We start from the raw sequence: 27,940 nt of genomic DNA, 5'->3' as shown, positions 1-27,940 counted from the left end.
TTAAATGAGATCGCATTAGCAAGTTATTTTTAAAACATGTATACTTTATTCTTTGTGGTTTGTTTTTGTTTTAGGAGAAAACCAAAAGCCAAGGCACCACTTCCTCCAGCTGAGACCAAATGCCTTGATGCCTCTTCAGTTGATGATTCCGTAGAATCTTCTGCTTTTATCATGGATCAGAAAGAGAACATGATGGATAAAGACATTGAACTCTTGGTGGTTCTACCTGGAGATATTATCAAGTCTACTACTGTTAATGGCAGGTACGGTGGAGTGAATGAAACATCAGGATTTCCCTTTCTTCTGTAATTGAAACCCTCTGCTTGGATTTCTCTTTTCTTTGACAGATACGTTATTCATCACTCAGTTTAGTTATCTATTAAAAAAAAAAGATGATAAGAGGTATTAACATTTTCCTGACAATGCTTTAAATATCAAATGTATGGATTCCACAACCCTGGTGAAGTGACTCTTGAAATTTGGAACTATTTTACATTTTGTTAGTCATTTACTAAGTTTTTTAAAAAATAGTCTTTTCCAGAAGAATAGTCACCAGTTTTATTGATTTTCTAAGTCAAACTTACAAAGCAAGCCAGAGATCCATAAGAAAGCTCCTTCCCTTTGCTTCCAAATTATTCTTTCTTTTCTAAGCTGCTTCTCCAAATCTGACTTGCAGAAGCCATGTTAGCTACTCTCAAAAGGTACTCTCTTATTTATCCAAGCAGATAAATCTGTCTTTAAAACTAGCAGGATTTTTTACATCACTGAATGATTTAATGAATTTATTAAAATGTAGATAAATGTAATAGAAACAGAAAATTAAACTTTAACCCAGCAAGAAGGGAATATGTGATTTAGCAGACTGATATTTTTAATACCTGAATAAAAACTGGAAAAATGGAATTCAGCCAAGTGTAATTTTCCATTTCATTTTGGAGAGGAAAGTTACATGAGTTGTATACTTGGTCTTGTTCCACCTTTCACCTTTAACTACCTGTTTGTTATCAGGGCTGCTGTTTTAGAAACTGAAGCTATTTTGACCTTTAGTTGCATGTGTATGTATATATATTTGTTTGTAGAATGAAAGAATAAGTAAGCAATCGATTGGGTATTGCATTTTTATATTGTGGTTTTATCTAGAAGAAATTCATTCAAGATACCTTACTTTGGAGATTTATCCTTAAGATTATGTACAAGTTTATGAATTATTGAAAGTACATGAGGATAGAAAAGTTCAGCATTAGCAAACAATACATAGTATTACATGAAAGTGAAAGAAAGTGAAGTCACTCAGTCATGTCCGACTCTTTGCGACCCCATGGACTGTAGCCTGTCAGGCTCCTCTGTCCATGGGATTTTCCAGGCAAGAGTGCTGGAGTGGATTGCCATTTCCTTCTCCAGGGGATCTTCCCAACCCAGGAACTGAACCCAGGTCTCCTGCATTGCAGGCAGACGCTTTACCGTCTGCGCCACCAGGGAAGCCATAGTATTGCATACTGAATTCTTATTAAATTCAAGTAAGTACTTTGCCGTTTGTTTTGTGTTGAAAGTAGTTTTGGAGATGACACATTGAATCATGTTTTAGAGGTTGCGAACCCTGCGACTGACCTTGGTGGGCTTCCACCTCTTCTGGGTGAAGGAGGCATCTTGTGAGTTAGAGACAATGGTCATTGTATCATCTTTAACCCTTGAGATCACACCATTACCCTGGTTTGAAAATAATGATGATAATGGATGTGGCTCGGGTAATGTAAAGGCAATTTCTCTTATGTTCCCTGGATTCAAGCTGGTTTTTTTAAGTCAGTGATTTTTCCTAGTTCTTCACTAATGCTGACAGATAGCAGTGGTTTCATCAATACTCAAAATTTCTTCTTGAATGTACCAGTCACCTGTTTATATTGCCATCTTCCCTACTATTAGCCCTCTGGGTTCTTTAGATTTCTTTTTTTTTAACCTCAGTGACTTCAGTATTAGAATCACAGGTTTCCTCTCTATCCTGTAACCCATTGTATTTACTTCAGATTTTCCCACCTGCTACACCAAGCTAGCTTCCTTCTGTTTCCTTGACTCTGGAAAACTGTGTCCATAGTCTACTTCCCCTGTCCAACTGGACAGTCGTATCTTATTACTTTGAAACTATTTCAAAAGTGAGATCTTAGGGTTTCTGCTTTGACACAATTTTTTTGAATCTAGCTTATCCACTTTTTAAATTGGAGTTGTTCTTCATCCTCCTCAAGTCTAATTGATGACTTCTCTTCCGATTGGTGCGTGTTTTTTTCATATTTGACTTGAATTCTTCATCGGTCATTTCTACTACGTTTGTACTTACAAGGATCCTAGATTTTCTGTGCCCTTTCGACCTTCTAGCCTGTTTGCCTTCCAGGTTCCTAAAACTGGAGTAATTTTCCACCAGTCAGCTTTTTGTTTCTGGGCTGCCAACTATTGTTGAATTGCTTCAGTTTTCTTATCTATAAAAATGTTTTATAACTGAATTGTTTTGAGGATTAAATGAAATTCTATCAATGCCTGGCACATAGTGGCCTCCTCCATTTTCTATTGAGGACTGTTTTCCTTAACCCTGGGCTCCCTCCATTCATTCTCCACCCTCAGGGTAATCTGACTAAAACACCCCTCTGTTTGTGGCACTCCCTATGATAAAAGACTGCGGGAATGGCAATTCAGCACCAAAGTGAGGAAGTCCAAGCTACCAAGCCTGGACATGAGGTGCCCTGCTTAACTTCTTCTCTGAAGTTAGGCAGGCTTTCCTTCACTACTCCCTCTGAATAGCTTCAGCTTTAGCCACATGACTTCTTCTACAGATACTCACATTTTTTTTTGAAAGCTTTTCCATTTTGAGTACCATACCAGCCACATTTATCCAGTTAATATAGCTCAAGTGACACTTTTTATATAAAGGCTCCCTGATCTCTCAAGAAAGAACTGTTGACCTCTAACTTCCAAACTCTCCTGACACTTGATACCATTGATGGTTATCATACATTATCTCAGGCTGTAATTTGTATGTGTGTCTTATCTTCTTAAGCAAACCAAAACATCCATGCAGGCCTCATGACTTTCCTTCTTAGTCTTTATCATAGTGTTTTTTTTCTTTCTTTTTCTTCTTCTTATTTTTACAGTTTCTTGCAGTGTAGTAGACATTTAGTAAATTCAGATGTTGTCTTCTTAAATCTTATGTGCTGATGGAGGTAGCAACTTAAATGATGTGTCTTGAAGAGGCATTTGGATGGGCCTTAGTAGCTTCCCCAGAAACTCTTAAATAAAGATATTTTCTCAGATAGACAGCAGGGCAAGAATGCCCCAAATTCTGAGTGCTTTTTAAATTTTGTTTGGGACTGAAAAACTTTTCTGAGAGTAGAATTTGTTTTATATTAGTATTTTTATGAGGGAGTTTGATTTTAGAATTTGTTCTTAATAGTTTTATCACTCAGGAATGACTCAAGTTGAAAACACTATGACTAATTTTTTATATTAATTCTTTATAATTAAAAGTGATTGTGCAGTTCTGAATATTTCAGGAGTATGATTCTGGATATCTAGGAGTGATTCCAAATATTTTAGAGGGCAGTTCAGGCTATCTTGAGTGTGATTTGGGATATTTTGAAGGTTGCAGCAATTGCTGGACCATTGTTTTTTTTTTTTAATTTTAATAACAAGAAAAACAAAAATGTAATTATAGAAAAAAATTCTATTTCTGAAAAAATGTTAGCTACCTAATATGCAGAGCCATGGTATAGATAACTTAAATTTCTTCCTGGCTTTGTTGCTATAAATGAAATAAGACAATTTTCAACAAAATGGGGATTTAGTGGAAGAGTATACTATGGAAGAGTATTTTAATTAAATTAAGTAGTTTAATTAAGGGCATAAAGTTTTCTTAGCAATTAATAAAGCTCCTTATGTCACTATGAAGGAGCTCTCTAATATAATATTTTTAATATTTTGAGGCCATTTTTCTTAATTTGTCTAAATATTCTTTGTATTGTATATTTCAATGGTGTTACTTATATATATTTCCTTTGAAGAATAATGTCAATATGAGCCTGAAATAAATATTTAGAATCTTATGCTTCATTTAACTTTTCAGAAAAATTGTACTTCTCAAAATCTATTCTTGGGGAAGTTCTTTAGAAAGTTCCCCTCTGTTCTCATACAGCACATGCAGAGGTATGCTCAGAAAGTCCCATTTCTGAGAATGTAACACACAACATTATCTTAGAATACACTTGTTTGTACATTGATTTTTCACTGAAGAGCTTATTCAGATTAGGGAACACAATAAAGTTGGAGACGGTAATAGACTTATGCTCAAGGGCAAACTAAAAACTTGTTATCCTGAATCAGGTTAGGAGCTATCTGTATAGGCTTACCAGTCTTTTGGTATCAGAGCTTAGTGATACTGCCTCTTTAGTGACCAAAAGTCACCCAGTATCTGTCATCCTGCCTTTGTGATCCTTGGCTTACATCGAAGATAGCTGAGTGGCAGCATGAAAACTCTGGGCATTTCTGTTTGTCCTGTTATTACAGATGATTGAAGGAAGGAAGTACAGGTGTGTGTGTGTGTGTGTGTGTGTGTGTGTGTGTGTGTGTGTGTGTATGCATGCATGCATGCATACATACACATATATATATCTCTGTCTGTCTGTGTGTGTGTGTGCAGGTCAAGTAATCAATCTTTTTCACCAGGCAAAGCAGCTCTGGGCCTTGCTGAAAGTGAGCATTAAAGAATATTGTTGTTAGAGGCAAACTGCATAGGGACTAAGCTCCTCAGAAAATGCCACGCTATGCAATAGCATATGTGGTGGTATCTACTCGTGCTTGGGAAAAGTTACTTTTTAATGAAAATGAGCTTATAGGGTAAACGCTGATAGATACTACAGTGAAAAAGGAAATATGCAGGTATGTTTGTACATCACTCTATGTCCTTGCTTTATAGTCAGATGCGATTCTCATTGAATAAATATGTTTCCCTTTTTCTCTGGGGACATTTTAAAAGCAGTTTTAATTTGGAAATTTGATAAAAGATTGATATTAACTCTCTCTGTTGGTCGACAGGCAGAGCACTCTATGTCTGCTAGTCCGTTCTCTCTCCTGTAATTTGTGTTGTTTTACATCCTGAATACCATAAATAGGGATTTGTTTTGATATGAGCAAATCTTAGAATATCAGGAATGAAAACACAAATAAAGAAAGCATGGAACTTGAAGTTAGAAGTCTCAGGCTCTACAGTTTATTCCATAACTTGCTATGTGACCTCAAGCAAGTCACCTCGTATCTCTGACCTTTGTGAGCAGAGTTTTGACTGGTACCTGGTGGGTCAGAGAACTAACTCAGGAGTGTTTTACATGAACTGCAGTGCCACCTACTGGAAGAAAGTAGACTATAAAAAATGGCAAGATATTACTGGATTAATGTGGGTCAGTTTTGTTTACTTCCCACACCTCAACCAGTAATACAGCAAGTGGTATGCATCTCAGAAGAATTTCAGAATCATTCTTATATTTACTGAAAAATGTCAAATGACAGATGTGTAGTAAATACATTATATGATAGGGTGATAGATTTCAAAAACACACTGCTGAAAACCTGTTGCATGGCACAACCACATTGAGCTCCATTTGTTGTTCTTCATGACTTCCGGTCCCATCACTTCATGGCAAATAGATGGGGAAACAATGGAAGCAGTAAGAGACTTTATTTTTTGGGCTCCAAAATCACTGCAAATGGTGACTGCAGCCATGAAATTAAAAGACGCTTGCTCCTTGGAAGAAAAGTTATGACCAACCTAGACAGCATATTAAAAAGCAGAGACATTACTTTACCAACAAAGGTTCATCTAGTCAAAGCTATGGTTTTTCCAGTAGTCACGTATGGATGTGAGAGTTGGACTATAAAGAAAGCTGAGCACCAAAGAATTGATGCTTTTGAACTGTGGTGTTGGAGAAGACTCTTGAGAGTCCCTTGGACTGCAAGGAGATCTAACCAGGCCATCCTAAAGGAAATCAGTCCTGAATATTCATTGGAAGGACTGATTGTGAAGCTGAAACCCTAATACTTAGGCCACCTGATGTGAAGAACTGACTCACTGGTAAAGACCCTGATGCTGGGAAAGATTGAGGGCAGGAGGAGTAGGGACGACAGACGTTGAGATGGTTGGAAGGCATCACCGACTGATGGACTTGAGTTTGAATAGGCTCTGGGAGTTGGTGACGGACAGGGAGGCCTGGCGTGCTGCACTGACTCGTGTCCGCTGAGTCAGTGATGCCATCCACAACTGTCTTATCCTCTATCACCCTTTTCTCCTCTTGCCCTTGATCTTTCCCAGCATGAGGGTCATTTACATTGAGCTCCATAAGAAAGCTCTAAATTTTGATTTAGATACTTATTCAACTACACCTGCTAAATAAAAGTTGTAATTTTAACTGTTAACTTATTTAAGTGTAATAGCCCTGCCTGAGTTTTTGCCTGGTTTGAATCGTGTGCACTAGGCTTCAGTACTGCCCCCCACAGCCCTGAGCCAGGCAGCGCATAAACATCTGTTGGCTGATGGCTCTCCTGGCTATTAGAGTGACTCAATACTAGCAATAACCGCCTCCAAGTGTGGTTCCCAGAAGGGCCACCCTCATCCCTTTCCTTTCCTGGAATCTACACCTGCAACAATGACCCTTCTTAATTTCATTTTTAATTTTTTATGACTCTAAATGCAGTGGTGGTGATTGGTTTGCTCATTAAGCTGTGTGTGACTCTTGCAACCCCATAGACTGTAGCCCATCAGGCTCCTCTGTCCATGGAATTTCCCAGGCAAGCATACTGGAGCCGGTAGCCATTTCCTTCTCCAGGGGATCTTCCCAACCCAGGGGTCGAACAGTGCGGGTCTCCTGCATTGCAGGCAGATTCTTTAACAACTGAGCCCAGGGAAGCCTGATAAATGCAGCGATTGGGAATTATTAAAGAAAGTGGGAAAATACAGACAAGCCAGGAAAAAAAAAATACTTACAACACCATGTTATGATTAAGGAGTCCAGTTATAACTATTAACATTGTGGTATATAACCTTTTCCTATTGCATAATTCAGTAAGCACTCTCAACTTTGAGATTAGGTTTCTTGTTTTATGAACCTGATCCACTTTTCAGGCACATGGACATTCCTGAACTCATTCTGAACTAGGTGGGTTAGCTTCATTCCTGAACTCTTTATTGAATGAGGTGGGTTATTGTAAGATAAACATCAGTAACAAGGGAGAATGTCCTAAAAGTTCCTATACTGTCATTGATAAGTTTAATTGGGTTGTTGGTATACATTTGTAAGGGACAGCTGGAACCAATTCAACTCAACTCAGTTTTGAGGATTTATTGAGAATGAGTAAAATATACCTTATCAGATACTAGGGTGGATTTAAAGAATCTTCTTAAGAAAGAATCTTATTCATTCGAGCTCAACCCCCTATCAGATGCTTGAAATCCATCTGGTCATAAAAAGTACTTTCATCATGCATCCTCATTTTCTTATGACAGTCCCTGTTTGTACCTGTTATCCCAGAGTTTACTAACCCCCTTTCATTCTCAGGTGTCCAGATTGGATCAGTTACATAGCAACCCTATTGCTAAGTGACTTTGTCTAAGCACCTGTAGGATTTGGAGAAGGAAATGGCTACCCACTCCAGTGTTCTTGCCTGCAGAATCCCAGGGACGGCAGAGCCTGGCGGGCTGCCATCTAAGGGGTTGCACAGAGTCGGACACGACTGAGGCGACTTAGCAGTGGCAGCAGGATTTGGAAATTCACCTAGGTAGTTGTTGGAGCTGATCTGAAAGCTCTTTGGTGAATCCTGACTTTCATTTTTAATACCTAAGTGGATCTTTAAAATCTCAAAGCAGAAGTCTTCTTTTATCTAGCAGGTAATAAAACGAGGACAAGATTACCCTTCATTTGTACCATGAATGCAGGAAGGGTCATTGGAGGATTTCAGGGAGTTATTTAGTGATGCCATCAATTTTTGAAGTGAAACTGCAGTAGAAAGCATAAAACCTGTTGCAAGCCATCTGCTGTGAGTCTTGCATGTGATCCTGAGGCTAAAGTGTAGCTGGATTAGGAGTCAGGACATTTTCACTCTGACTACAGCCAATTCTGTTTATGCTCTTGGTAATCTGTTTATGTCACTTTTCTAACCACAGTTTCTTCATTCATAAAGTGGAAGTAGCTTTTGCAGTGGTTGTGAACTCAAAGGAGATACTAGATATGAAATTAATACAAAGGATTTTTATTTCAAAATGGAGTGGGAAACCTCATAAGGATTTCTTCTGGTTCAAAGAAGAGTTTTTTGTTTTTTTTTTTTTTAATTCCCTCTCTAGAAATTCATTATTTTAGAAGATTTTAAAAAAAATCTGTAAATAATAGGGCAAAGCAGACTTTGTTAAATAATAAGCCAAAATTCCAAGTAATATGGTGATACAGAGGAGGTAAAAGACTGTTTCTTGTTTGAATGAGGAAGTGGTGACCAAATTCAGCCAATCCTATTGAACTTTCAGTTATTTGGCTTGGGTTTCGGGTGGACTGCTGGCATGTGCTCCCACCTTAGCGAATAGGAAAACAAGTGTCCTTACTATGGTGATCACGTGCTTAGACCTTTCAGCCAATGGTTGTTAGGTTCATCAGCTTAGGATAATTACCATCAAACTAAAATTGTTGTTTTTGGTAGAAGTAACTTGGCATTTGGTTGGGGAATTCTAAACTATCCTCAAGAGAGGATTTTGTTTTCTAGGGGAGCGCTTTGTGACTAGTTAATCCCCAAAGCAGTCCCACTGTGTGCAGGGCCTGCTTAAAAGTTAGTGTCCTGCTTTTATTGTGTTACAGCTCCTTTAAGGTAGAATGAGATGGTCAGTAATTCCCACCCTCAGAATTGGCTGGGTCAGGATCATATCTTCTGTGTTTTTAGGGCCAAATGCTGAGCCTTTAATTAAATACTTCAGGCAGTCATACTGATCTGAGGCTGATTTTGGATAAAGTCTTAGTACAACTTGATGCTTATACCCCACTTCTATGTTAAGTGTACTGTCTTTAGATGCAACAAGGCTACAAGTCAAGTTTGTTAATTAAAAAACAAAAATCAAAACCGCTTTCTCACATCTGTGTCTTTTTTTTAAAGCGTGTGAGTCTCCTTTTGACAGTTTCACCTTTTCATGCATCAGACACTGAACAGCCGTCTCAAATGGATATTGTCTGCTGTAGGTTTGAGCTCATGGATATTTAAGCAGAATTACTAAAGAGATAAATAATCATTGGCTCCTATAAATTCCTCATTCAGTGACGCTGACCTGTGTTGTATTTGGTCCTGGAAAGAAAGTCTGCTAAGAGGTGGACCTGCTAGAGAGGAGTTAACATCTAAGTATAGTTAGTTCAGTTGCTCAGTTGTGTCCAACTCTTTGCAATTCCATGAATCACAGCATGCCAGGCCTCCCTGTTCATCACCAACTCCCAGAGTTCACTCAAACTCATGTCCATCGAGTTCGTGATGCCATCCAGCCATCTCATCCTCTGTCATCCCCTTCTCCTTCTGCCCCCAATCCCTCCCAGCATCAGGGTCTTTTCCAATGAGTCAACTCTTCGCATGAGGTGGCCAAAGTATTGGAGTTTCAGCTTCAGCATCAGTCCTTCCAATGAACACCCAGGACTGATCTCCTTTAGAATGGACTGGTTGGATCTCCTCGCAGTCCAAGGGACTCTCAAGAGTCTTCTCCAACACCACAGTTCAAAAGCATCAATTCTTCAGCATTCAGATTTCTTCACAGTCCATCTCTCACATCCATACATGACCACTGGAAAAACCATAGCCTTGACTAGATGGACCTTAGTCGGCAAAGTAATATCTCTGCTTTTCAATATGCTATCTGAGTTGGTCATAGCTTTTCTTCCAAGGAGTAAGCGTCTTTTAATTTCATGGCTGCAATCACCATCTGCAGTGATTTTTGGAGCCCCCAAAATAAAGTCTGACACTGTTTCCACTGTTTCCCCATCTATTTCCCATGAAGTGATGGGACCAGATGCCATGATCTTCGTTTTCTGAATGTTGAGCTTTAAGCCAACTTTTTCACTCTCCTCTTTCACTTTCATCGAGGCTTTTTAGTGCCTTTTCACTTTCTGTCATAAGGGTGGTGTCATCTGCATATCTGAGGTGATTGATATTTCTCCCAGCAATCTTGATTCCAGTTTGTGCTTCTTCCAGCACAGCCTTTCTCATGATGTACTCTGCATAGAAGTTAAATAAGCAGGGTGACAGTATACAGCCTTGACATACTCCTTTTCCTATTTGGATCCAGTCTGTTGTTCCATGTCCAGTTCTAACTGTTGCTTCCTGACCTGCATACAGATTTCTCAAGAGGAAGGTCAGGTGATCTGGTATTCCCATCTCTTGAAGAATTTTCCACAGTTTATTGTGATCCACACAGTCAAAGGTTTTGGCATAGTCAATAAAGCAGAAATAGATGTTTTTCTGGAACTTTCTTGCTTTTTCCATGATCCAGCGGATGTTGACAATTTGATCTCTGGTTCCTCTGCCTTTTCTAAAACCAGCTTGAACATCTGGAATTTCATGGTTCACGTACTGCTGAAGCCTGGCTTGCAGAATTTTGAGCATTACTTCACTAGCATGTGAAATGAGTGCAATAGTTTGAGCATTCTTTGGCATTGCCTTTCTTTGGGATTGGAATGAAAACTGACCTTTTCCAGTCCTGTGGCCATGGCTGAGTTTTCCAAATTTGCTGACATACGAGTGCAGCACTTTCATAGCATCATCTTTCAGGATTTGAAACAGCTCCACTGGAATTCCATCACCTCCACTAGCTTTGTTTGTAGTGATGCTTTCTAAGGCCCACTTGACTTCACATCCAGGATGCCTGGCTCTAGATGAGTGATCACATCATTATCATAGGCAGTATCAAATCCCTGTGTATTTTTGTCTGTTACAGAACTTACTGATCTTTTGCTTTCATCTGCCGACAAATATTTTCTAGAGAGAATTGGCCTCTGGAATGATTAAGTAAAAGTTGAAACTGTAATTATAGAATGAGAGAATTAGGTCATAAAGAAGATCTGTAACTTTTAGTTGCTTTTCCAAGAGTTTATTAGAAAACATTTAGGCAATGAATCCAAAGTTTCTAGTCACCACGCAACTTTTTTACTGTGAAATCTGGTATAGTGTGCAAATTATAGGTGACCACTTTGACTAAAGGAATAAAATTTGCATATCACAGATAAAAATACTATAATTCATTAAGGCATATCAGAAGAGTTAGAGTGTCAAATTGTTCTTTAAAAAAGTTTTTAAAGTATCTTTTACTCTAAAAGATAAAAAAATGGTAGCATAAAAATAAGAGATTAACAAAACAAAAACAAAACTTTATACTAATCACTTTTTGTCTTGATAATGTTTAGTGTATATTTCTGGCAGAGATTCTAGAAGGACTGTACATTTAACAAGTAAAAGATGTGTGAAGTATAAAGTTTAGGGTTTTTACATGTATTAACTGGCACATTTGTATATAGAGAGAAAGGAAAATATAATCTGAACATAATACCATTTACTCATAGACCACAGTGGACATGTCTCCACTGAGTTGACACTGAAAATTCTCTCTTCTTCCAGCTTATATGTATAAGGATTTATAATTTATTGTAATTTATAATTATTTTGTATAAATATTTTGTATTTTTAATTATATTGTTTTTATTTAGACATTGCCTAATCCTTCTTAACTTTATTTACTATCAGGGAAAGAAGTACCATTTTCAAATCTAGAATTGGTATTTAGCATCAAATTGCTATCATAGAGTACTGTTAAAAAAATAAACTTCAACAATACTATTATGCTAGTCTTTCTCTGGATGAAATTGAGTGTGTACTATCCAAAGCCAAAATTTGGGCAATTATAGAAAATGTATGTATGAACATACTAGGTAGCTCAAGAGTAGGAAATAAAACTCCTAAATATTACTGTACAAGCCTTTAATAAAGACATAGGAAACATAGTTGGGGGACTGAAACATATTACAGAGAACTTTTTTTTTTAACTGAGGGACTTATTTTTTATTTATTCATTTTTCTTGGCATATATATAATGGGTACAACTAGTATATGGGAGAGAGAAGAGAAGTAAGTACACCATTATGAAAAATGCCTCTTTATCCCGTAACAAGTGGAATGGCCCAAGAATGGGCAACAGCCGCAGAAGCTGAGGGTGAGGTAGGGAGCTGAACCCAGGGGATGGTTTGAAAATCCATATAAAGTATTGGACCTCAGGACCACGGAATGTCAGACAACTAATTCTTCCCCCGCAGGATACTTCCTCTCTGGAAACGCTGAACCAGAGAGGCTTACAGACCTGGGAATCCTATCCAGGAGACTGCGAGTAGGTGCATATGGGAACAGATGTGCTACATTAAAAATAGCATACTGAACAGGGAGGTTTTTTAGTCTCATTTCCCTGTCAAGTTTCTAAAAGACTGATAGCTGTTCATAATCTAGGCAAGAAATTGGAGAATTTTCTTCTATTGACATTTATACTTACCTTTTGGGGGGAGAAAAAAGGCTGGCCACCTGATTACCCTCAACTGAAGCCCTGGAAACCTCAGTTCACAAAAATAAGACTTTTAGACAGTATTTTATTGCCTCAGTCTTGAGTATGAGCTAACAGTTTAGGACCTACAGACATTTGCAGAAAGCACATAATACAAAAGATTTTTTTGGTATGCTTTCCTCAAATGCTGACAATTAAGAAAGAGTTTGAGACCACACAATTCTGTTTATTTTCTTGGTATATGTGTAATGGGTACAACTTGTATGTGGGAGAGAGATGGGAGATGAAGTGAATGAAAACAAGTCTGTGTCAGCAGCTGGAATCTGTAGAAATGGAAGCAAAAATTTGAGTGTCTCTGAATCTCAAGTCGAAATAGCAATTCCATATAGAAATAGGTTCTGTATTACTATTAGTGTTCAACACTTAACCACTGTTTGAAATTTTATCATACATTTACTTGGTTATTTTCTCACTGTCTAGCACAAGAGTCCCTAAACTTTTTCTGTCAAGAGCCAATTAGTAAAAAAGTATTAGGTTTTGCAGGCCCTACAGTCTCAGTTACATCTACTCAAATCTGTCATTATAACACAAAAGTAGCCCTAGATATTATATAAACAAATAAGCTTTGCTGTGTGCCAGTAAGCTTTTATTTACAAAAACAAGACTATGGACCCACTTTGACCTGCAGACTGTAGCTTGCTGACACTTAGTCTAGTCCATCTAGCATTGTTTTGGGTATATGAGAGAAGGTATGCCATAAAGTTGTACCCTGTTGCCAGTGCCTAGGGATATTAAATGCTGTTTGAATGAATTGAAGAAGTCTGTATGACACTTTTCGTTAGGATTTTGTGGCCTTCCTCCTGTAGATTCTATGCTTTCTAAAGACCAAAAGTGACAATTCTGTATTCTTATCAGAACCAATTTGTAAGCTAAAGATTGCTCATATTCCAAATGACATTGTAAAGGAGCATCTGCTAAGTTAAGTGACTGCTTTTGGGTAAAGAAGATCTTTTTCTTCTCCTGAAATCTATGATATGAAGACAATTTGGCAGATAAAATATACAGAATTTTTAAACCAACACAAGGATCCAAGTTTTCTTGAATACTACATAGAATTTTTAAACTATTATAATTTTGTTTGCTTAAATATAATATCTTGTAGTTAGCTTTTAAAGCAGCTTTCACAGTATTCTGTAGGCTTGTTTTATCTGCTGAAGATAAGAAAAAAAAAGGAAAGTTAGTCACACAGTTATGTCCGATTCTTTGTGATCCCATGGACTGTAGCCCAGCAGGTCCTCTGTCCATGGAATTCTTCTGACCAAGAGTACTGGAGTGGGTTGCCATTCCCCAGAGGCCCTAGAAAAAATGCTTGAAACAATAAATTGAACAGGTAATGAAACTGTTTCATGATCAGCACTACTCTTGTTTTACAGTAAACCTATGATGGACTTGTTGATTTTCCTCTGTGCACAATATCACTTAAATCCATCAAGTCACACAATTGATCTGCTCTCAGCTGAAAAGAACCCCATTAAATTTAAGCCAAACACACCAATAGGAATGTTGGAGGTGGAGAAAGTAATTTTAAAGCCAAAAACTCTGGATAAGAAAAAACCTACACCTCTAATACCAGAGGTAAGATTTTCATAGTAGATTTTGACATAATACTGTTAATTTTTAAAATCATTCTTTGCAGCTCAGTGTAAATGAAATAAAATTTGCCTTTCCTGGTCTAATTTGATATAAGTATGGCTATCGTGTTTTCCTGAACCTTTTTGCTTAGGATTCACTTGGTTGTTTATCCTTGGATTAACTAGGATTTGGAGAATACTTAAGATTTTAGATGTGCTAAAGTGATCTTTTTGACAGTATCAGAATCTGACAATTATGAAAGATCTATATTTTGAGCTACTCTTTTAAAAAGTATTTTACATTTTTTAAAAAAGGCTTTAGAATTCTTTAATACAAATTCCTCTAAGAATTTAAAACAATTTTTTTTTTACTTCTCTGTACGTGGTAAGTGGTGGTTGTAACTTTTTAACTTATAGATTATTGTTAATTTGAGCTGCACAATGGCTCAGTTTTCTGTAATGTATGAATTTTAAGCAAAAATTTTTTTACCGCAGTGATAATATCATTCATCATTTCTCCTTTATAAAATTGTTCTGTTCCTATAAGCAAACGGGGGGTAGAAGTAATGGGTTTCTAGAAATACTCTTTCATTAGGAACAACATAAACCATTTTTAACTTTAAAAAATATATAAAGGTTTATTTTTAAAATTAGTTCATTTACACATGACTTGAGTACATACATTCTCATATTTTCTTCATATTCTTATGAGAAGTTTTTTTTTTAACAAAGTTACCTTTTTTGGACAATACTAAAAATTCTTTGCTTTCTACAACATTTGATTGGATATTAAATATTAATTAGGATATTGGGCTATTTTCCATAAACATATGTATACTATTTATCTAAATGGAAATTGCATTATTTATGTTGTAGCATTTGACTGTATGTGGTATTTTAGGAATATATGTTAAACTTTAAAGATCTGCAGTCTGTAAGTTTCACTTAACATGCTCATGTTTCTAAATTCCATTTACATACAAAATTTAATTCAATTGCATTAAAATATGGAGGTGCTCAAAATCTTCTTGGTAACTTTGAGTTAGCAGTATTAAATATCTAAATGAGGACTATTATACTATTCTTTACTAATATATTAAAATTAACCAAAGTAGTAATAATAGTAGTGACAATAGTTACGATTGCTAATGTTTATGTGTTGATAATTTACAATTTGCCATGTGTTAAGCTCTTCATATGGATTAACTCACTTATCTCAAATAGAAGCTCAAAAATGTTAGTGTCTTAATTAAAATATCCCTTTTCCATTGAGACAACTGACAAACCATTAGAAAAATAAATATTTCTCAACTAAAAAAAATTGAATAAAACATTTATAATTCTATCATGTATGCTAATTTTAAAGTAAATATTTTAAGGAATAAAGCAAAAACACCTGTAGGACTAGATAAGAGACTTTTATGTTTTGTTTTGGATTTAAATCTACTTAATGAGTTATGAATTTAATCTAAATTACTTAATAAACAACTTTTTTCCAAGAATCTGGTTTGGATTTAGGAAGTAACATTAATCAAAATGAAAATTTTACCACAAAGTAAAAAATACTGTATATTGTATTTGTTCCAATACATAATTTTCCATAAATTATCTCATTGTTCTAGACATCACTGTAGAAAGATGTAGAAAGATGGTCAGTAAACTATGGTAATTTCATATTATGCAATGTGAGGGTGCTAGAGATATAGGAATAGAGCCTGGGGCTTAGGTTAAAGTCTGAAGTATGAGACAGAAATTTATGACATTCTAGTGCTACAAAGACTATTCTAGAAAATGCCTCCAATCTTCTCCAGATCTCAGGATGGAAACTTACTTCCACGAGAAACACCATAAGTTACAAATAAGGTCACAGGATTTGTATATCATCATGTTATTCACATTAATTCTTAATGTTACCTATATTATTGAACTTGGCTATGGAAGAAGGATTCTTACACAATAAAATGAAGGTTCGTATTATCTTGGAAAAAAAACCCCAGTAAATTATGGTGTAACTCTGGCTTTAATCTGTGTTTCAGAAAACTGTGAGAGTAGTGATCAATTTTAAGAAAACGCAGAAGACAATAGTGAGAGTTAGCCCACACGCACCACTTCAAGAACTTCTCACCATTATATGCAGCAAATGTGAGTTTGATCCATTACACACACAGTTGCTGAAGGACTATCAGTCTCAGGAGCCCCTTGACTTGACGAAATCTCTTAATGAACTGGGACTGAGAGAATTATATGCCATTGATGTCAGCAAAGGTGAGTAAGACTTTGCATGTTCATTTGACAGGATGTGCATATGTGTGCATGTTTTGTGTTTATGTATTAAGTATTTTCAGATTCATAAAGAATCCTGTAGTAAAGTCAGTAAATGTCATTAGAAATAAAAAGAGAAAACTAAATGTAATAAAATTTAACTTGAGTTCAGTTATTAAAATTGGAATAAAAATTTGTCTTTCTTAGCTGTCATTTACATTTTCCACTTTTCCATCTACCTTTGAATATTTAGGGCATCCCTGGTAGCTCACCTGGTAAAGAATCCGCCTGCAATGCAGGAGACCCTGGTTTGATTCCTGGGTCAGGAAGATCCCCTGGAGAAGGGATAGGCTACCCCACTCTCGTATTCATGGGCTTCCCTGGTGGCTCAGATGGTAAAAAATCCGACTGTACTGTGGGAGACTCACCATGGTTTTGTCTGAGTCTTAATTTTCTTTCGAATTTGGGAGTATACTGACAAATATTTTTCTAAGTTCAGCACCCAAAATCAATTAGCTTATAAAATGAGTCTGTCTAGTTACAAAAGTCTTCAAAATAGGAATACTTGGAGTATAAATCTATAGGTATAATGTATTAAAACTTGGAGACTTTAGATAATGTTGGTTTCTATGATATCTAATAGATAAATGGAAGCTTATTTATTTAACACGAATCTGTTTTATTAGGAGTAATAAAAGCTTTGTGAAGAATGATTACTTACATCTTCTCTGTGTAGAGAACTTCAACTTTATCTTGAGATTGTGGCTTTAAATAATTCATAGACAGATGTTTCAACTCAGTGATGTTTTATACTTAAACAGACATTATCTTTACAGTCAATTTACCCTCTTTCACTCCCTCCTTCTGTAGCCACTTCTGTTACTGCCTTCAATAAGTCATCTTTACAAGGTAAGATATATGAATCTGTAGAAAGATTATAGTATGAAATCTCTATTTCTATTGGGTAAATTACAAAAACTGCTAATGGGACTTTTCTGGTGGCTTAGATGGTAAAGAATCTGGAGACGGGTTCAATCCCTGGGTTGGGAAGATCTGGAGAAGGGAATGGCTACCCATGCCAGTACTCTTGCCTGGAGAATTCCATGGACAGAGGAGCCTAGAGGACTATAGTCTACGGGATTGCAGAGTTGGACATGACTGAGTGACTAACACTAACCAACTAAGCTGATAATATTACTTATTTTCTTAACGCTAACAATAAGTACATTCTGTAAGAGATTTTAATTTAGAAAATCTTTGGGTTTTATTTCTAAAAAATAGTTTATAAGCTCCCACCTTGATTTCTGAATTTAATACAATAATTACATTTCAATAACTATTTGAAAACTAATATCACATTAAGAATGAGAAAAACATACCCTTCACTCTCAGACAAGAAAAAGTGATTTTGCTAGGGCCTTTATTGGGTACGTACACTGAAAGCTTGGTGGTTCCAAGAAGGGTCCCAAATTATTTCTTTTGAAATTGTTATTTGGAATATTAAGGGTATATTCATTATAGGAAATGTTTGCAAATTTAAATTGCTTGTGAATATTTTGTAATAATATGGAAAGTGCTTATGCTAAAATCAGCTTTTAAAGCTCTTTAATGTTTAATATAGTATATTTAAAAAAACTTTCACATGAAATTTCTGAAAAGGAATATATAAAAATTTTAAGTGTGGCTACCTTTGGGTGGTAGGGCTATGAGTGACTTTTTTCATTTTTCTTTTCTTTATATTATAGAGTTTTATAATGGAAATATATTACTTTCATAGCAGAAAACTTTATTAAAAATTAGCCAATAATAATAAAGTCTGGAAATCTTTTCCCCATTAAAAAAGAATAGGTTCAGATAATTGATTACTGTAATAATTACTCCCTACTAAAAAAACTTAATAAACTATACACATTAAGTGTTATTAAATTACTGAAATCTTCTTTCTTCACCATTTAGAATTTTTTCATAACAGAATGAACCTCTCAATTCCAAGAATTAAGAATTATACTTATTTATTTCTAGTGGCTATCATGAAGACTAGACTAATCAAAGGAGTTGAAAATTGTTATGATTGTAAAGTGTATACTGGCTAATAATCAGAAGATAGGCATGTTAATCCTGATATTACCTTGGCTACTAAGCTCATCTGGCAAGCTGATTAGGCAAATAACTTTATTTGTCTGGATCTCGCCTCCCACTTTCATGATAATCAAGGGAAAAAAATGTTCTCTTGATTCTTTCCAGCAACAGCATTCTGTTACTTGTACATGGCTTTCACTCTTAACTTTGCCACTCTCTACGTACATATTGCTACTGCTACTGCTAAGCAAATTCCATAATCTTGTTGGCCTCATTTTGAAGCTGTTGAATGTGCTGATTGCTAATATCCCCTCCAGCTGAAAAAGTATGTGGTTTATGCAGAGTATTAAATGTTGTGAATATAATCTTGAGAGACTGTAACAGGAAAACGTAAAAAGCTTCTTTTACAGTGTCAGAATCTACAAGGTCAATCCAAACATGGTAAATGCCCCTGCCTCCTTATTTTGTCTGATAAGATCAGAAGGCTTAGAACTTTGTGTGCAATTATTTACAGCCTCTCTTTGAGAAATAGGAAACTACAGTATTTGAGTTGCTTTTCTAAGTAGGCTCAAGTCCTTGTTTGTCCTGGTGTTTAACTGACTTGTAGTGATCCCTGAAATTGAGGTTTAAGTGAAGATTTAGGAATTAACCACTACTCAGGATGCCTGGAAATTACTTTGCCAAAAATAACTACATGAGTACTCTGGTTATAGTTATTGCACTGCAGCGCCATGTGAACTTGCTATTTACTGTTCCAATGAAATTTAATTGTATATCTACATTCAGCTAATGGATGAGTCTATATGAAAAGGAAATAGTAGCGTTTCTTAAAAAAAGAAGTCAGAGGTATTGCACATCCTCTTTAAATGGGTACTGGATTCAATTCTCGTGTTTAATGTCTATTTGTTTTGGTGCAAGTTATTCAAACTCTCTAGTCACCGTCACCCAGGCCTTTCAATTCTTTACAGTCCCCTACTTAAAACAAGGGCTCAGAACAGCTCAGGTAGCTTGTGACACCTACCTCACAGCATTGTTCTAAAGGATGAATTAGGCATGTGAAAAAATTTTTGACCATAAAATGCTATCCACATGCCTATTATTGTTAGTTGCTAGCACTGTCAGTAAACTCATCGTACAGAATACATGCTGCAAAGTCACTTCAGTTGTGTCCAACTCTGTGTGACCTCATAGACGGCAGCCCACCAGGCTCCCCCGTCCCTGGGATTCTCCAGGCAAGAACACTGGAGTGGCTTGCCATTTCCTTCTCCAATGCATGAAAGTGAAAAGTGAAAGTGAAGTCGCTCAGTTGTGTCTGACTCTTAGCAACCCCATGGACTGCAGCCCACCAGGCTCCTCCATCCATGGGATTTTCCAGGCAAGAGTACTGGAGTGGGGTGCCATTCCCTTCTCCGACAGAATACATAGTGCTTATTTAATATTTGAAGCAACAGATTTATGAAGTTTTAATTTGTGAAATATAGTTCTCCTTTAGTGTCTTATTGAGGCATATTGCATTAATATATTTATTGGTGTTAACTATCTTTGCTTTCCTGGAATAACTCCTACTTTGTCATAAACTATTTAACTTTTGAAACTTTTTCTTTAAATAAAAAGACTAGAAAATACTATGTATTTAAGACTATCATTGAGCTCTAAGTTTTGCTACAGATATATCCCACATATTTCAACATATAATACTTTGTCTCCAGTGTCACAGAGATTATATTGTGATTTGCCATAAAACTCATGTGTTTCACAGGAGAGATGTTTTTAAAATGTATCAATGCCCACTCCTGTCTCTCTTTTTAAAATCTGCAACTTATTTGCTGAAGAAACCAGGTCATTTGTCTTATGGTATTTTCCACATTCAGAATTTGGCTGATTGCATCCTGTGGTGCCACTTAACATGTGCCTTCATCCCCTGTTTCCTGTAAATTGATTGTTAAATCTAGAGACTTGATCAGATTTGGGGGAGGTATTTTTGATAAGAATATTTCATGGGTTGTATTGTGTATTTCCATTAACAGACATGTAATAACAAGTTACCTTTATTGATGTTAGCCATCAATAATCATTGCCGGTATCTTTTAAAATTGAAGTATAGCGGATATATCACTCTACAGCAAAGTGATTCAGTTACACATACATATAATTCTTTTTAACATTCCTTCCACTATGGTTTATCACAAGATGGTGAATATAGTTCTCTGTGCTATACAGTAGAACCTTGTCGCTTAGCCATCCTATCTACATGTGATAGTTTGCACTCCAGCTGCCACTCCATTCCTTTCCCCACCCCTACCTACTCCTTGGCAACCGCACGTCTGTCCTCTGTGTCTTTGAGTCTGTTTCATAGATAGATTCGTCTGTATCATATTTGAGATTCCATGTATAAATGATAGCATATGGTACTTGTATTTCTCTTTCTGGCTTACTTAGTATGAAAATCTCTAAGTCCATCCATGTTGCTGCCAATGGCATTGTTTCATTGTTTTGGGGGGATGAGTAGTATTCCATTGTGCGTATATACCACCTCTTCTTTATCTATTCATCTGTCGATGGAAATTTAGGTTATTTCATGTCTTATGCGGAGAAGGCAGTGGCAACCCACTCCAGTACTCTTGCCTGGAAAATCCCGTGGATGGAGGAGCCTGTAGGCTGCAGTCCATGGGGTCACTAAGAGTTAAACATGACTGAGTGACTTCCCTTTCACTCTTCACTTTCATGCATTGGAGAAGGAAATGGCAACCCACTCCAGTGTTCTTGCCTGGAGAATCCCAGGGACGGGGGAGCCTGGTGGGCTGCCGTCTATGGGGTCGCACAGAGTCGGACACGACTGAAGCGACTTAGCAGCAGCAGCAGCATGTTTTATGTACTGTTGGCAGTGCTGCTGTGAACATCACTGCACATGTCTTAGTTAATTAAGAGTTATAAAACAATTATAATCTGTAACAAATATTCCTATAATTAGTAGTTGAGATATTTCTAAAAGAAGCCAGTTTTCCTATGTCAGCTATTTATCTCTCTCAGTAGAATTCATTCAGAAAAGCCAGGATTAAAATGTGATTCCCTTAATTTTTAAAATAGTGGCCAATGAGAATCAGTTACTTTTTAGTATTGTTATGAATTTATGGAATTAAACATGTGCTATGTTTCACTTTATTGAGTTATTCTTATGATGTCCAAATTGTCCTGACTGTGGTCGGGAGAAACTGTATCAAGTTGGTTCCTGAGATGGTTCCTTTTAGTGGGAAATGGGATTTAGAAACAGTATGGGCTAGGGTGACTCGGGGGTACTGGATTTGTTGTTTGTAGGCCCTTTCAGTTGACATTAGAAAATACTGTTTAGAAAATGAAATGTTACCTATGCAACATTGAGGTTTGACATTTGCTATTCTGATTGAAATATGATTTAATTTCAGCACTATTGACATTTGGGGCTAAATAATTCTTTGTTGTTGGGCTTTAGAGTATTATTGTCTTGTGCTTTAGAGTATTATTTAGCAGCATCACTAGCCTGTATCCAGTAGATCCCAACAGCACATTCTCTTCACCCTAACTGAGTCCTGACAACCAAATTTGTCCCTACTGCTACTGCTGTTAAGTCACTTCAGTCGTGTCCAACTCTGTGCGACCCCAGAGATGACAGCCCACCAGGCTCCCCCGTCCCTGGGATTCTCCAGGCAAGAAAAATTGTCCCTAGACATTGTTAAATGTCTTTGGGTGAATGTGTGTATGTGTGATTGTATGTGCAAAATCACCCTCAGTTGAGAACCATTGGATTACAGAAATAAAATTTTTAAAACATTTAACAGAGTGCTAAGTAATTATAGTGAATCATGCTTTGGAGAATTAAATACTACATGATAGTTTAGCTGAGACAAAAAAGTAAAATTCAAAATCAACAAAGAGACAAACTGTATGATAACAGCATCCTTTTTACAACATCCTTTTAAAAGTAAAAAGTGCCCTTTATACTTCTGAAATGTTGGTAGTTGTGTATAAAACAGACTCTGAGTCACTACGAAATGGGTTTATGTCCTAGCTCTGTGCTTTCCTGACCTTTGCCCCAAGTATGTAATCTTAGTTTCTTTAAGCTTCAGTTTTCCCTACTATGGAACAGGAACAATAATACTAAATGTGCTTGCTGCTTTGAGAGTTAATTAGAATATGAGGTGCCTAGCAGAGTGCCTGGTTCATAGTAGACCATAGCTAGTAGCTTTTATCATTAAATACAGTTATCAAGGAAAAGTAATTGAGAGAAACCTCAGAGGTGAACATATAACCCTGTGAACAAAAGTAAGGTGCTTTTTTTCTATTTTAGAGTCCTGCCAAATATCACAAAACCTAGACCTTATGAAGGATAAAGAAAGTAAAGGGTTTTTCAGCTTATTTCAACGCAGTAAGAAAAAGCGGGAGCAAGTACGTATTTTCTCATGTAGTATTTTATAAGACTATTTAATCTGTTTTTAATTGCATGTGCTTTTTACCATGGAATTACCTGTTGATTTTGCCTTTTCATTCTGTATTAGACTGTCAGCGCCCCTGCGACTCCTCTAGTAAGTAAGCACCGGCCAACTTTTACAAAGAGCAATACCATTTCCAAGCAGTATATTTCAAACACCCTGCCGTCGGATGCCCCCAAGAAGAGGCGTGCTCCACTGCCTCCAATGCCAGGGCCTCAGAGTGCCCCCCAGGACCCTGCGCACATTCAGGAGAGGCCAGCTTCTTGTATGGTGAAATCCCCGAGTGTGGATGAAACAGAGGAGGTAGGTACATTTGTTTTGTTTGTATTTTTAAGACGGGGAAGGGGACCATCCATTTTTCCTCTTAACTAGCTTGTCCTTTTCCACATAGGCTGCTAATAGTAACATTTACTCATGTGTAATTAGATGAATAACTAGTTACTAGCAGCGTTGGAACCATGAAGAGAGTCCCTGTGTACAGTTCTGAAATGCAGTAAAGAATAAAATGTCTATTTTAAGTAGCTTTTATATACAAGCAAATATATCATCTGTAAACCGTAAAGCCCTGGTTTATTAAGGCCCAGCTGGAGGTTCTTGTTTGATGCATGTATTAGGAAAGGAAATATTTATTTTTGAACACAGCTTTTTTTCTTTTTGTTAACAGCAACACAATCTATGTTACTTTCATGGATTTCTAACTACATATAGTCAGATCTTGACCTGGCTCTCAGATTCTCAGGGGGGTCTTCCTGATACATGTATACTCTATTATAAAAAAGTCTTTATATATAAAACTACAGTTACTATCATATACTTAGATGTTCAAGGCACTGTTCTAGGTGTACCTTTTCCCCAAACATTCTCACTATTACTTCTCTTTAATCCCCAATTTTCCTGGAACATACTATTTTGTAGAAATCCACTTGCAAACAGCTTTTCATGCCTGTAATGTCTGTACACTCTTTGCTTTATTCAGGTGAATTATATATGAAGTTTTATTTATTTATTTATTTATTTTTATTAAAAAAAAATTTTTATTTTTACTTTATTTTACTTTACAATACTGTATTGGTTTTGCCATACATTGATATGATATATGAAGTTTTAAGTAACTGTGATTGAATATGAGACCATATATTTTGTTGCTTGGAGTTGACAATTGTTCTAAGTAACTTTAAGAGCAAATTTTATTTTGAGGTGTTTGAGAAACTCAGTTTTCTTGTGTCTAGTTGAAGGATTTTGTTTCCGCCTTAGAAAGTTAGTGAATTCAACTAAGGGTGAATTCAACTAAGTTAGTGAATTCAACTAATCAAGAGATTAACCCTTCTCAACTAATAAACTTTTTTGTATTTTCTTAATCTTAGAGATATTTTAACTGTAGTTTTAAATTGTAATTTATAAACTGTCATGTGTTTTTAGAAAGTAGCAACTGGATTAGATAGAAATGAACTTTAAAAATGCTGAAACTCAGTAGTTACTTGGAAAGTCATTTATTAAGCTGTCTTATTATTTCTATAAGGCTTTCTTGTCAAATGGCTGTGGTATAAAATCTCATCTTACACATCAGGAGGATAGTTATTTTTTCAAATTATAGAATCATTTACTACAGAGTTTTCCAGGGCAAATGCTTGGTGGTTGGGTTCAGTCTTTAAAAATGTGTGGGAGTGTATAGGTCAGGCAAGAGGAACCCTGTTGAAAGATGCAAGCAATGTGAGGCCTGTTGGTGAGTCTGGGCATGCGTAAGAAACAGAGATTGAAACTGAGAGAGAGAGGCAGGGACCCCATGTCAGGGTCAGAGACTTCATTCTGTGACCATAACTAGTTTGCACTTCTTCATAGTAAGTCATTTAAAAGGTAGCACTTTCAGGATCATTTTATATTTTTAATTACCATAAAACTGCACTGTAAGAGTATAAATTATTACACTCTTGAGTGGTTACTAGTCTGTCTTTTCCTTTATATAGAAATACATCTTAGCCCCTGCTCACAAACCTTTCCAGATGACTTCATCCAATCTATTACAGTAAACCTCTTTTGTGTTTGGAGCCTGAAGAGGTCTACATTGTCTTTCTAAAAGCCAGCTTCTTAAAATTCTAGGCTGTACTACCAGTGACCTCACCAAAAACCATTTCTTTTGATTTTTACTCTCTGTTCTGTGACCAGTTGATGCCCCCATGTTCAAGGCTAATTTTTTTTAGTTTGTTGCCTTTGGAAATTTAGACATTTTTATATAATTTTCTAATTATTTTTTCCTTTGATCTGGACATCTGGTTAGTTCTTTGATGTATTGTTTAGCAGGATCTGGAATTATTTATTTTTCCCTAGAGAAGCTGAAAAGTCATTTTAAAAAATTTATTCATTACAAAAATTTAACAGTGAAGCTGTGGTTCTCTGTGTGAGTATGTGTATGAGTGTGTGGACATGCACACATGCATGCTCCTGAGTTCATGCCTTCCAAGGCATCTTACCACATATTGCCTTAACTTCTTTGCCATATTCAATGGGACGGATCACCCTTTGGTCTTATTTTTTCTCTCTTCTGTGGCCCTAATTCTCTTCTTATAGCTCAGCTCTCTTCTTTTCTTTTTTAATCACAAGTTCTTTATCCATTTTCTAAATTTGGAGGTACCTGAATTCATGATCTTAGTCTGTTTACTCTTTCAGAGAAAACATCTGTTCTTTGTTGAGTTTTCAGCTGTAGTGTTTGGAATAATGTCCCCCTCAAAAAAGTCCAAGCCGAAGATCTAGAGATGAGAAAGTCCTGGACTTAAGTTGGGCCCGATCCAGTGACTGGTGGTGTTACAACAGCAAGAGGGGAACATTGTTTAGTCGCTCAGTCCTGCCCAACTCTTTGCGGCCTCTGGGACTGTAGCCCACCAGATACCTCTGTACATGGGATTTTCCAGGCAAGAATACTGGAGTGGGTTTCCGTTTCCTTCTCCAGGGGATCGTTCCAACCCAGAATGGAACCCACATCTCCAGCACTGGCAGGCAGATTCTTTACCCCTGAGCCACCAGGGAAGACTCAGGCACAAAGGCACAAAGGCGAGGTCGTGTGACGACAGATGGAGATTGCAGTGGCACCTCGCCACAAGCCAGAGAATACCAGGAGCCTAGAGGAGGCGAGGAAGGACTCTCCCCGCTGACTTCCGAGGGATATGGTCCTGCTGACACCTGATCTCAGACTGCAGCAGAACACATTTTTGTTGGTGGAAGCTGCCCAGTCATGGTCATTTGTTCTGGCAGTCTAGGAAACGAATACATCAGCTTTGTATTCCAGTCTCAGTATCATTCCACTTGCCGTTTGAACTCATGGTTGCTTATTGACTCCTCACTGCCTGATTGTTGTTTAGTTGCTAAATCATGTCCAGCTCTTTGAGACCCCATGAATTGCAGTGTGCCAGGCTTCTCTGTCCTTCACTATCTCCTGAATGTACTCAAACTCATGTCTGTTGAGTCAATAATGCCATCCAACCATCTCATCTGTCACCCCTTTCTCCTTTTGCCCTCAATCTTTCCCAGCATCAGGGCCTTTTCCAAGGAGTCAGCTGTTCGTATCAGGTGGCCAAAGTATTGAGCTTCAGCGTCAGTCCTTCCAATGAATATTCAGGGTTGATTTCCTTTAGGATTGACTGGTTTGATCTCCTTGCTGTCCACGGGACTCTCAAGAGTCCTCTCTCGCACTACAGTTCGAAAGCATCAATTCTTCAGCATTCAGCCTTCTTTATGGTCCAACTCTCACATCCATACATGACTACTGGAAAAACCACAGGTTTGACTATACAGACCTTTGTCAGCAAAGTGATGTCTCTGCTTTTAAATATGCCGTCTAGGTTTGCCATTGCTTTTCTTCCAAGCAGCAAGCTTCTGTTAATTTCATGACTGCAGTCACTGCAGTGATTTTGGAGCCCAAGAAAATAAAATCTGTCCCTGTTTCCAGTTTTTCCCCATTTATTTGCCATGAAGTGATGAGACAGGATGCTATGATCTTCATTTTTTTAATGTTGAGTTTTAAGCCAGCTTTTTCACTCTCCTCTGTCACCTTCATCAAGAGGCTCTTTAGTTCCTCTTCACTTTCTGCCATTAAAGTGGTATCATCTGCATATCTGAGACTATTGATATTTCTCTAGGGAGTATTGATTCCAGCTTGTGCCTCATCCAGCCGGGCATTTCATATGATGTACTCTGCATGTAAGTTAAATAAGCAGTGTGACAATATACAGCCTTTATATATTCCTTTCCCAGCTTTGAACCAGTCTGTTGTTTCATGTCCAGTTCTAACTGTTGCTTCTTGTCCTGTATTCAGGTTTCTCAGGCGACAGGTAGGGTGGTCTGATATTCCTGTTTCTTTAAGAATTTTCCAGTTTGTTGTGATCTGTACCATCAAAGGCTTTAGCGTAGTCACTGAAGCAGATGTTTTTTGGAATTCCCTTGGTTTTTCTGTGATCCAGCAGATGTTGGCAATTTGATCTCTGGTTCCTAAATCCAGCTTGTACATCTGGAAGTTCTCAGTTCATGTACTGCTGAAGCCTAGCTTGAAGGATTTTGAGCGTACTCTTGCTAGCATGTGAAATGAATGCAGTTGTGCAATAATTTGAACGTTCTTTGGGATTAGAATGAAAACTGACCTTTTCCAGTCCTGTGGCCACTAATGCATTTTCCAGATTTGCTGACACATTGCGTGCAGCACTTTAGCAGCAGCATCTTTTAGGATTAAGAGCTCAACTGGAATTCCATCACCTCTACTAGCTTTGTTTGTAGCCATGCTCCCTAAGGCCCACTTGACTTCACACTCCCGGATTCTGACTCTAGGTGAGTGACCAGACCATTGTGTTTATCTTGGTCATTAAAACCTTTTTTGTACAGTTCTTTTGTGTATTCTTGCTACTCTTCTTAATCTCTTCTGCTTCCTT

The 27,940-nt window shown here is 37.0% G+C and overlaps 1 protein-coding gene across 7 annotated transcripts in view; it reads left to right on the top strand.

Annotated features, from left to right (window-relative positions):
- COBLL1 (cordon-bleu WH2 repeat protein like 1) overlaps window positions 1–27,940 on the top strand; it is a 167,258-nt gene that overhangs the window by 98,405 nt on the left and 40,913 nt on the right. For 5 of the 7 annotated variants that reach the window (XM_018063937.1, XM_018063946.1, XM_018063973.1 and 2 more), the window contains 6 exons: window positions 75–263; window positions 14,023–14,224; window positions 16,257–16,485; window positions 17,353–17,391; window positions 22,886–22,983; window positions 23,094–23,330. In XM_018063937.1, the coding sequence (XP_017919426.1) occupies window positions 75–263; window positions 14,023–14,224; window positions 16,257–16,485; window positions 17,353–17,391; window positions 22,886–22,983; window positions 23,094–23,330 (994 nt within the window). The remainder of the gene's footprint in view (window positions 1–74; window positions 264–14,022; window positions 14,225–16,256; window positions 16,486–17,352; window positions 17,392–22,885; window positions 22,984–23,093; window positions 23,331–27,940) is intronic. The other 2 variants (XM_018063956.1, XM_018063983.1) reach the window with 1 other exon arrangement.

Source organism: Capra hircus, chromosome 2, assembly GCF_001704415.2.
Source record: "Capra hircus breed San Clemente chromosome 2, ASM170441v1, whole genome shotgun sequence".
Lineage (NCBI taxonomy): Eukaryota > Metazoa > Chordata > Mammalia > Artiodactyla > Bovidae > Capra > Capra hircus.
This window is presented reverse-complemented; position numbering and strand designations above follow the sequence as displayed.